This window comes from Diorhabda sublineata, chromosome 10 (genome assembly GCF_026230105.1).
Source record: "Diorhabda sublineata isolate icDioSubl1.1 chromosome 10, icDioSubl1.1, whole genome shotgun sequence".
In the NCBI taxonomy this organism is placed as follows: Eukaryota; Metazoa; Arthropoda; class Insecta; order Coleoptera; family Chrysomelidae; genus Diorhabda; species Diorhabda sublineata.
The window spans coordinates 14,684,721-14,697,241 of NC_079483.1; the positions used below are offsets into that span (position 1 = coordinate 14,684,721).

The following is a 12,521-nucleotide window of genomic DNA, read 5'->3' on the forward strand; positions in this document are numbered from 1 at the left end:
CGAACAGATTCCAGATTTGGTTATATTCTTTCTTCCAAGCCAAAATATGTTCATTCAAAATTATTCTTCCAATACAAACAATTTGATTGATAACGTAATTCAGTAATCAAGTACTAACTAAAGTTAATCAAATAGCAATTTCCACATTTTTTCCATCAAATTCATTATTAGTCCATTTTATCTCACAAGGCTCAGAGAGTTTTAGAATGTTTCACTTCTAGTTATAAATTACAGTCCCTCTTGGAAAAACCAATATGTTTATCAATTCAATATACATCTTCGAGGCGCTGCTTCAAAATCAACGAGATTTGTGGAGCGTGTTTTTAGTTTTGAAACTAATTATTTCATTCAATCTGATATCAACGAAATTTCGCTTAGTTTTTGCACTTAATTATCTCAACTTCACTCTCGATAGCACATATAATACTACAGTGAAAAAAATACAATGTAATGAAATATACAATATAAAGCTAGTTTTATAAATACGAGTATGTACGTAGCATGCACCCTAATTAACTGTTCCGACATACCTACTTCGTTATAATGCTTGCATTTTGCGTCATCTAAAATTCCATTTTCCACGTTATCAAATAGTTCAAGAGAAAGGAGTAAAATGCTTATTAACTTTTCACAACTCATAGAATCTTGTGTCGAGAGTATGTAAATGATAGGGAACAATATACAGCTTAAATCGAAATTTTTAGATCACCTTTTACATTGTCGATCATATAAATTTATTTTAAATTCAATTAATCTAAATTGAATCTAAATATATTTTGATATATTCGTAATGTCAGTGAATGGATTAAAAATCATTTATCAAACTTTTCGTTACACTTCATTAATAAACCTTCAAAAACATGTTCCTTCTGTATTGACCAGAGTATTGTCATTGGACATCCACCAGTTTTCTATGATGTCCAACCGGACGCGTACAATCCTGTGTTGTAATCAGAGATCAAGACAAACAGTGGGGGCTCCCCATGTGCGTTGTATAGTGTGTCATTAGTTCAGTACATAAAATAAAAGAGAAGAGGTATGCCTTTTGCAGTTCCAGTAGTATAGCAAAGGCCTACTAACCATTCTGATTATTGCTTTTTTTCCTATGACAAAAACTGAAGTTGAGTCCAATAAAGAAAAGCGAGATATTGAATATTCCTCACAATGCAATCACTAGTACCGCCGGTGAGCTTAGACTGACAAACTATTGTTTTGAGAAATAAAGGGAAAGACCAAACTGCGTGCATGCGCATATGTCTGCATGCTCGGATGCTAACAGCCTAGAAATAATGCGCCGCATTTGAACCAATGCTCCACAACCTATTTTCTGCATCCCAGGCAAAAAGCGACCGGCTGCTCGCATTTCAACAGCAGTATGTTGATCAACTCGGTTCGACTTTTGGTGATGAAGCACCATCTCGACCCACCGCATTTCGCTGGTTTTACGAATTCAATCGTGGTCGCACTTCGTTACAGGATGAATTTCGAGAAAGTCGTCCAAAATCGTATGTTGTGCGATAAAAATCGACGCTGCATAATTTGTCAGTAGCTCATAAAACTCCAATAAAAGTTGTTCGTGCATGAAGCACTTCGAAGCAAATAATTGTCTGTTCTTTTTTTGGAATAATTAGACATGTCGCTACCGTCGCCACATAATCATATTGTTATTGATGGTGTCGGGGTATTCTTTCAGTGCTATTTCTATTTTTTATTAGCTAATGGTATCACGAGCATGCGGGTATTTGTATCACTCAACTGTGGATATCATATTTTTGCTATTATTTTCTACTTAAGTATTGACCTCAATATTTTATTTAGAATGGATTTAAATTTTCATGATCGAACTAGTAAACCCGGCCACGCGTTGCTGTGGCTGAGTGATTTGATTTGAAATAATTCTAACGATAATACAATTGCTCTCTTTTCTGCTTGTTCGATGAAATTTGATCAAGATCAATGATCCAATTTTATGATATACCTGGTCTTGAATTTTAAATGTATCAAAATTACGACCATCAGATGACAAATCACAATCTTTGGATGCTCCAAACGACGTCATTTGGACTTACGCAAAAATAATTTTGATTCATTTGAAATGCCAGAAAGAAGGGATTTCAAAGGTTCAGGTGGAGTAGGGAGTGGTGACAGTACCACTTTTCCTGATGCGCAACACATGCCGGGTGTTTCATTGCGAAATTTTAACGCCTGACAATAATTGCATATTTTGTCCATCGCACCAATAGTAATTGTAGAATCTGCCGTGTAATTGATGTCTGGTTCATAATTGAATGCAAGACGAACAAATGATCCACGTGTTACTGGGCGGTTGTGTTGTTGACGTGCCACCCTGGTTCTCATTACATTTTCTTGTCGACGATTATCATAATTCTTTGAGCTGCATTTCTTTTTGCTCTCTGTTCGACAATTTCATGAGCTTTTTCAACACGTGCACTTCGAGTCTTCTTACTACGAGCATTAAGGTTGGATTTTTGGTGTGGCATTTTACTAAAAATAGTATTTGAATTTTTAATGTGAATGAATTTCACTGTTCTCTGAATAACTGTGCGTTAGAAGTAAAAAAAATGTACGCAACGAAGACAAAATGAAGAATGATTTGAAACAAGCGACGCGACGTTAAGTGGTATAGGCAAAATAAGACATGTATAGTATGTAGTCTAAGAAAATATATCATATTAAAGTGTGGCGCCATCTATGAAGTGCAGAGGACAAAATTTTACAGTTCTTTGTAAAGAAATTTGCTTAAGGCGCCGTCTGTTCCAGACTTATGGAAACTACGATTAATAACAACAATCAACGTTGATGATCAGTTTATTATTAATTATTGAGACCATTTATTCAAAAAATAACTATCCTATCATTTAAGTTGGACCAAATTACATATATATTCCAGCTTTCATGAATATCGGTTGAATCGTTTTTGAGTTCATTCGGACATACACACGGACACTGAATTTTTAAATAGTATAGTTGCTATCTTGTACATTTTATTATATTTCTTGACTAGATTCATCTCGCAAAAATCTTATATCTCAGCGTATAAGACTAACCATTTCCATTGAATTAATTCACCAATTATAACTCCAGCTTAATGCTTTTAGGCTAGGATAAATGACTTTATGCTGCAGACTCACAATTTTTCAGACATTTGTTTTCATTAAAATACGAAGCAACGAAATTTTATCTGAAATGCCCCATTTATTTCAACAAAAAAGCCTTCGTCCAATTATAAATGACAAATTCTCCATCGTTTCCGTATATTTGTCTTAATAACTCACGAATGTTGGGTTTCAGAGGAGATTTGAGATTTCACTATTTAATTAGCTTCTTGAAAGCAGTTTTGAATTACTATACGCCTTGTCAACTATACAGTAAACATACAGAACAAATGTCCATTGTAAAAATGATGGGTAAAAAGACTATATTATACAGGTTGAACCGCCTGTACTTATAGCGACTCCAGTGCGCAAAGATGTTTTTCGAAATTTCTATATATCATATGAAGATCGATTACAGCTACGATCTAAAATTATATCTAGTCTTTACGATTTTTAGAATGGAATGTCTCATTATTGAACACATTATTTAATTCTAGATAGAAAATTAAGTCAACTTTGAATGAGGTTTTATGTACTTAGGTTTTGCCGTTCCTAAGATATTCCATGTTTTGCGGGGATGAAGAGTTGGCGTAGCAGCTAAATCCCGACAAATCCATTTGATTTAGATTAGTGAAGTTTGCTACGGTGATTTAGGATGCTTTCATCAATCGTAATATTTGTTGTTCCCTCATTTCTCAATATGTTGTTCAAATATTGAAGGAGAGATCAGTTTGACCAAAGTCATCATACAATAAGCCCGGAAATTAGAGATGCTATCATGGTTTGGTGCAAATGATATGTTAATTTGATACAGCGAATTTTGAATTACCTTTGCATAATGGCAAGACGCTAGGTCTACCCAAAACATTATATCGTCTTCAATCCACTTATTTAGTCCAGCAGTTGTTAATATACCTTTCCAGCTAACCTCCTTACTCGACCCACATAAGGTCTAGATATCCCTCTAGAACACTTTTATGTATTGCCGTATAAAAACCATCGTTTCCTTTAATATCAGAATTGGCAATTGTGAAGTATTTTTCATCATTCATGACTCTCTCATTCACAAAATGCATCTGCCTTAGTTTACAACAACATCTCGTATCTGTGCTAATTGGTTTGGGGCATGCTTAGGACACTTTTTCGGTACTTGGTCATTTCCGTGATACTTTGATGTATGGTACTCACGCCCTAATTTTCTCAAGGAAACCCCGACTCTATATTTTGCTCTTCTTACCCGTCTTTCTGCTCTTTCACGGGTAAAAATAGTCAGTTTTCCACTTTTCAGAAGGTTCAGGCAACGTATTTTTTCTTAACATAAGGCTATAGCAGCGTGAATGATTCTGCGGGGAAAATTTTGATTTTGAAAAATGCAAATTATGTTAAGGCTGCGAAATCTGTCCAATCTTAATTTAAACGCTTTTTCTTATGTACAACTCATAAGACATTTTAAAACAACTGTCGTGAAAAAGAACTTTTACAAAGTAATTTTGATATCGTATTATTAAAACTTTTTTTTGGAATTTTGTACCAAAACAATTGGAACTTTCGTTATCGTTCAAACCAAAAAAAAGCAAGAATTATTTTTGCTCGAAGATAAACCAATTAAGTTGTAACCTTTTGTTCATATTCATACTGTACAAATCATCTTAAGCCACCACTACACCAACACTCAAAATTACACTGTCCGTCAGGCGGTTCGTCTTCAGAGACTGAAGGTAAAGCTATTCAGCTCAGTTCAGTTTCACCTTCTGAGGAAGACAATATTTATGTAATCATTCAACATTTCCAGTACCTGGACCTCCAGCAGACCTGAAAGTAGTCGTTAGTTCGCCCCAATCACTCAAAGTTTCTTGGTTACCTCCTACGGAGCCGAATGGAGTATTAACAAAGTTCAACCTCTATAGAAGGAGTATGGATGGTCGAACTGAAGTTGATAACGCGAGACAAACAATTTCCAGTCAAAATACTATTTTTGAAGTGAAAAGTGTTCAATCACACATCGAATATCAATTTTGGGTGACTGCTTCTACCAGGATTGGAGAAGGACAAAGTTCGAAAGTAGTTTCGCAAGTTGCAACACCTCGAGGTTTGTTCTCATTATATTATTACACATAATAGTAGAAATTCAAATGAGGAATTATTTTCCTAGTATTCAATACATTGTAATAACCGGTTTTGTTTTTTTTTACAACAATCGGGTCTTTATGTCAAAGTAAGACATTAAAATGTGCTGATTGCTTCATTCTAGGGTTGTGTTAATCGGGAATCTAATTTATTTAAAATACTTTATATATAAAAATATGAATACTTAAACTTTTTTGCGTTTAAGAGCCTTTCAATAACAAACATTTTATATTTAAGTTGAAATACTTTGAAAGAGATGTGCAACCCATACCTTTCGACCACCAATTAGGGTGGTTGTGTCAAGACTGATGATACTAAGTGCTTATAGAAACAGTTTAATTGGAGAACATATCAAAGAAATAGTGCTTCTGATATCTATAACTGGTGAATATTGATTAAATTCTCAACTTTAGCAATAATTCAATACTTTTTATATATTTATTGATAAATAAAACCACCAAATACTAATTAAATTTTTGCATATTCCAATGTTCTGACACTATTCGCGATCCGAACAGTAATATATCGAAAAATCGATACTTTTTACTCGGTATAATATATCGATATTGTTTAAAAATTTCCATACTATACATATCGATATTGGAATAAATGGAACACATGATGGCGATGGCGGATGGAGACGGAATGTTTCGATGTCAGACCAACTTAATCCGATTTTACCCGAATGAAGATCAACTAATCACCAAGAGAACACGGTATGTAGTTACCATTTTGGAACTCGACATTTTGTACATAAATAGGTATCCAAAAGAGCACAGTGCGTGGGCATATTGCTTCTTTGCAGTGAAAAGCTGTACAGTTCAGTTTTATCCCATTCATCATTTCAAACCAAACGGAAATTGGATATCGCAGAGCTCCTGCGATACTTTCATAATAAGTTCTTGATATTCACCTAATTGTGTCAAACCTGGCTTCAATTATTTATTGATAATAACAATTATATGGCTTAAGTAGTTAAAGTGAATATGTATCACTAGATTAATAATTTTCACCACTTGATGACTAGGCTAGTAATTTTAATTAAATAAAATATAAATGTACATCCCACATTTTTTAACTCAGTGTGAATAACTTGGTTTACGTAACTTAACAACTTGTATAGTTGTTTTAGAAAAAACGTAAGTTCTTCCAACACTAATAATAGTCTTAATTTTCAGTTCCTGCTCGGATTATTTCATTCGGAGGGCTTATCGTAAGACCTTGGCGTAGCTCTGTATCATTTAATTGCGAAGCGGTTGGATTACCAAGGAGGGAATGGCTGCGCAATGATCAAATATTGAAGGTAACGGCACATATCATAACATACCCATAATCAAATTGATAAAACTCGTATATACAGTGGAAGGTAGTTTCTCTAAAAAAAATATTTATTCAAATTATTGAGCAATCAAATATATTGGTCTTTCGTGATATCGGTTTTATTCTTCTTCTGTCAAATATAAAATTGCACTTTATTTTACTACAAATCGGCACATCATTGTGAGATTTACGTGAAATGTTATTGCCAATCATTTTGTTACAATCGTTCTAAACAGGAAAGCTTATTCGCACCAATCGTTTTCCCCGGGCAACCGAGTGTGAAATTGTGAGTAATTTCATTACAAAACGATGAAACATGATTGTCGTTTCGAACTTTCAGATCTTTCAGATGCTAGAAATAGATCTACATTTGTGAAGTAGAAAAATTACGAATTTTAGAAAACATACTGTAAAGATAATTTCTAGAACTTTGCAATTCTTCTTATCTCTATGGTAATTCTATCTTTTATTTCCAGAATATTGGCAGGTTTCGTTTTATAAACGATGTTATTTTAAGTGACCCACAGGAAGTAGTCTAAAGGATTAATGTCGGGTGATCGCGGGGGCCATTCAATAAAACCACGCTTTTCAATCCATCTTCTGGGAAATACATTATTTGGGTTTTATCTCACCACAAACACATAGTGAGGTGGGGCACCATCTTGTTGTAGCCAAATATCATCGTTTGGGATATTGTTATTGCCTAAAATTTCTAATAATGAGGTTTTTTTCAAATGTAATTGAAAAAAGTTATTTGGATTTGGAAATATCTGAGCCAACTCAGGTATAATACTATTTTCCAATAAATCTAAATACGCAGGACCAGTCACCATCAATGAAAAAGGGTCTATTATTTCAGCCCATACATCCAGTTTTTCGAGATATTGGATATGGGATTCACGCATCTAACGAGGATTGTTACGTGACCAGTATTTACAATTATGCCGATGTACGTTTTGATTGTAACATTTTTCCATCATTAAGTCTGCAAACTCTTCCCGTTAATCAATATCGTCTTCTGACAACTCTTGAACCAAAGTTACTTTGTATGGATTTTCATTTCGGATTTTTCCTAAATATCAAGTTCCCAGGATATTTGTCTAGTATTATGTGGATCGGCTTCTAACAGGACACAAACATCTAAAGATTTGTTTTCAATTGATGCAGTTTTGCTGCGTCCTGATTTGGATAAATCTTTTATTGAACCAATTTCGTTAAACTTTTGCACTAATTTTACTGACAGTAGATCTTGTTTTGGGATTTCGGTTAGGATATAAATTATTAAAGATATTACACGTTTCCTGTTGACTTCTTCGCCTACAATAATAATTTATTTAAACGTCAAATTTGTTATTGTAGCAGTTATAGCCATCTATGTGTAATATTCGAATTTCAGTGAGGATAACGCAAATGTAGCTATAACTAAGAAATTATGGCATTTAGGTAAAGGGAACATCAGATGAAAAATAATAAGTATTTCTAAAAACAGAGTGATCCATTTGAAATAACAAAGTTTATAAAAATCGTACAAGCCTTTTCTAAGATAATTGAAGCGTTCCATATACAAAATTCACTCTGTATACAAGGGCGATTTGATAGGAGAATGATTTTTCAAATATTTTATTTTTCAACATACTCCTCTCAACTGTTACATAATCTTCCGGAAGCTCCTCAGAATACGCGTTTGCGTCTGTCATCACTTCTTCATTTGCCGAATATCGCTTTTCCCCCAAGGCATTTTCTCAAGTTTGACAAGAATGAGAGCCAAATTAGGGGGATATAGTCTATGGGATAAGAAATCGTTATAATGTTTGGTTAAGTTTTTTTAAAACAATAGCGGACAAATGAGCAAGAGCATTGTTGTGATGAAGAGAAACTTCAATTCTTCATACCTCGGCCGAGAATACGCATCTTTTGCATCTATTTCGAGGCATAAAGTTAAAGATTCGTACATTGGTAAAACTGAACATAAAAACTCTTAACTGTGCGCCATGATGCCCGAGGCGTATCCTCATAATAGGTGCGAAAGATGCGTAATTACTTTCGACCACCTATGAACGGGTTTTGGTTCTTAAATCATTGATAACAGACCAAGTTTCTTTCGAGGACTTTTTAGCTCCCGAGATGCAATTGTTGTAATAGTTTATACATACATACAATAATCTATAATTATTGATATAATTGAGGATGTGAAGATACCTGTAAACTTTTTAATATAAAAGAGTGATCTCATATTCTTGGATAAAGTGCGTGTTCCTTTCGTAGTCGTAATTGTAACACCTGATAATTTTATCGAGAAAGTTTGAAAATTTATCGTCATTAGCTAACCATAAAATACGAAATTTGGTGAAGTTTTGCTTAGAGTAAATCCTCACCAACTGAGGGTGAGAATGTCCTATTCAACGATACAACTATCTGATGCGTTTCCCCAATTATCGTTAGAGAAGAAATAATACAAAAAATTTCAACCTGGTTCCTGGACTATAAAATTCAAAGGTTTATCTTGATAAACCGCGAAATCTATAGGAGTTATTAAGACAGAATTAAAGACTAGAGCTAGAATTTCTCCAGTAGAAAGGTTTCCTCGATTTGCTTATTGTAAAGAAACAGTTGGATGGCATTTTGAAAATTAAATTTAACTGAAAAGTATTATATATCGATTAATTTGAAATTGCACTTCATTTATTTGTGAAATTATTCTCTGAATGGTTATTTTTGATGCTGCTGAATATATTATCAAAATATTTTTAACCGTACTCTGTATACTAAAAAAAACCTTTAAAATCTGGATGCCTTTGATAATATAATATTTAGACCTCATTATATCGCCAACAACAATAAAATTCTTTCATTTGCATGCATTCTAACAAAACAGTATCTTATAAAAACAGCGAAAATGAAGAGATGTATCAATAAAAAGAAATTCTTGCAGATATAATCACTCAAAGTTTATACACTTTGTTTCGGGATTTTTTTCTCTCTCTAGCTATAACTTAACTATATAACTAAAGGGCGTTGGATGTTGTTACTGTTTCTATTATTACAGGGAGGAGCAAACCATAACATCCAATTATTGGATACGGGAGAGCTAATTCTATCAAAACTTCAAATGGGGGATGGTGGAAACTATACGTGTCACGTTGACAATGGCCAAGGTACAGACAGAATAATTTATCATCTAATTGTGCAGGTAATTACTAATTTCCTTATTCATGTAATTCTGATCCTAGTTGAATCTTTTTGGTACGGTATCCTCCGTTGGATATAATAATTTTCAAAGTATAATTTTCTTTTTGAACTTCCAGTTATTTAAATAGAAAACTAATAATTTATATTCATTCGAGTTACAGAGGGAGTAACATATTCAATATAGTCCGTTCGTTTAGCATGCTAATTAAATATACATGAGTGGAAACAATAGAAACAAAGTTAATCTTCATAATTCATAAACGACCTTGTGAATAGAAGATTAATCTCCAGCTCTTAACGATTGCATGAAATGGATTCGAAATGATAATATCTACTTCCTGAAAATAAATTATGGTTAATATTTGGTTAGGTAGTCGGTTAGGTGAATAATTTGGTTTATTGGTAAACTGTGCGAACAAAATTGTAATATATACAAGAGGGAATTGCATCTCCCACCAAAAGATATAGTAGGAGATCTCAGGGCAGTTCGATCTTTAGAAATATGCAGTGTTTCAAAAAGAAAGATTCTGTCTCTAGGACTACAATTTATGGAGGTGAAATTAGCTGTCGGCCATTATTTTCAAGTTAGGTAAGGTTAGGTTAGGTTCTACTCAACAACACTATTTATACAACATCTTTCCGTGCTCTTTTAACACACCCCCCGCCACAACCTTCGATCTTTTTTTCACCCTATTTTACTATAAAAAAATAGTTATTGAATTTTCAATTTTTGCATATGCATTTTGATTTTATTCACAATTTTTCTATTCATGGGGTGAATTAATAAACACTGTCTTATTCTTAATTCATTTACACACTATACAATACACTAACTCACAATAATTTACTTATAAATATCACTTGAATAATTTCTGCGATTACTTTTACTAATTCGTTCTTTTCGCTACGACTATTTATTTGAAACTGACTAACTGCATTTACACAAGTCGTTTATATACCTAAATAAAATTCTACAAAGTTCTAAAACAAAAAGAAACAGAAGAAATAAATAGACTCTCCTAGAGATTATTTGGAAAAAATTCTGTAAATAAACCGCCGGCTATAATAAAAAATTCAAAAAGGAAAAATCAAATGCGCGTCCGCCATCTATAAAAAATAGATGAAAGGTATCGGGCGAGTTCGCCGAATTTTAAAATTCTATTGTAGCTGGACAGGGCTGGCCTAAGGATCCATTTTGCGGACTTGTTCGTAACACTATATAACCACTTTTTATAAGCACGTCATATCTTTTGAAACCCATGATAATTCATGAACATGATTTAGCTTTAGTTGTTTAATTTTTTATTATTATTTATATCTTATGGTTGTATTGCTAAAGTGGCGAGTGCCGGAATGTAAATTTATGAAAAAAGAAAGTAGTCAAACTAAAACTAACTTCACTTGCTAAGTGAATGGACTATAAGTTATAACACTTCAACAGTTTAACTTTCTGATGTTACTGCAATTCCAGATCCCCCCAATGGCTCCTCTTTTATACGTCACCAGCGCAACTAGTAGCAGTGTTTTACTTCACTGGAAAGCTGGGAGTAATGGCGGTGCTCCAATAAGTGGATTCACGCTCAATTATAAAAAAGAGCACGGAGATATTGAAGAAGTTCATTTATCAAGACACGCTACAAGTTACGAACTAAAAGTAAGTTTCGTTCCATTTATTCATTGAAAGCTTTAGAACTAGGAGTTTCATTATAGTCAAGTAGAGCATAAATTATTTGTGTACTGGATAAATAAGTAAATGTCAATAAAATAATTGATGGTTATATACCAGTGAATTATTTTTCACCCTAGACTAATATAGAAAATTATGAATTTTTCTTGATAAATTGTCTTGATTTAGATTTGTCTAATTAGAAATTAGGTTTTAAAACAAGTAAAAATGTTTATTCATTGTATTTTCATAATTGAATGTATGTTTTTTTGACATTTTATGGTTTCTTACTACAGTTTTATGTTTTTATTGAATTGGTGGCCTTTCAATCTATTTTCTAAATACTGAAATGTCTGTCCTACGTAAATACCGTCAAAAATATTATAAGGTACTTGACATATAATACTACTTATTTGTTTTTGGGTGTTTTTGAAGTGTAATAACGGTGAAAAGATTATTTTTTGTTAAGACAAATTTTAATTTTGAAATTCATGCTTTAGGTGGTCTAATTATTAATACGATTATGCAAGTTGTCAAAGTCAAATCACATTTTGATAAAGTCAAAAAAATTTAGTAACAAAAACATGCGAAAGACTCTAAAAAATAAGAAACTGTAAATTGATATACTAAAGATGAAAAAGATGGCAGGTATTTGGGTTAAAACTGGAAAAAAGTAAAAATTTTGGCATGACAGTTACAATTTCTGAAACACTAGTACTGGTTCACAAATTCATTTGGAAAAAAGTTTCTTGTTTCAAAAGAAAAATATAAATAAATTGAAATGTCCGATCAAGCTCACAGACAACATGACAATAAATACTGATTGTTATATACTGCGGAACGTTATCAAAGATTAGACAAACCAGCTTCGATGTTTTGCTTCACGCGTTAGTGCCAAAACAAGGACGCAAGTGCACATTTTTTATGGAAAATATTACGAATAGATTATTCATTATAGAACTCTAGGAATGAAAAACGCTTGTAAAATGATGATAACCTAAAAAGATAGACCCAAAAGATATTTGTGCCGACTTGGCAGATGCTTAAATGTTCTTATTTGAGTACAACTAATTATTTTACAGGAGATATTAAAACACAATCAA

General features: G+C 32.9%; 1 protein-coding gene across 3 annotated transcripts in view; it reads left to right on the plus strand.

Moving 5' to 3' along the window:
- LOC130449318 (cell adhesion molecule Dscam2) overlaps positions 1–12,521 on the plus strand; it is a 241,842-nt gene that overhangs the window by 212,333 nt on the left and 16,988 nt on the right. For all 3 annotated transcript variants that reach the window (XM_056787055.1, XM_056787058.1, XM_056787056.1), the window contains exons 21-24: positions 4,909–5,205; positions 6,422–6,546; positions 9,610–9,753; positions 11,224–11,406. In XM_056787055.1, coding sequence (XP_056643033.1) covers positions 4,909–5,205; positions 6,422–6,546; positions 9,610–9,753; positions 11,224–11,406 — 749 coding nt within the window. The remainder of the gene's footprint in view (positions 1–4,908; positions 5,206–6,421; positions 6,547–9,609; positions 9,754–11,223; positions 11,407–12,521) is intronic.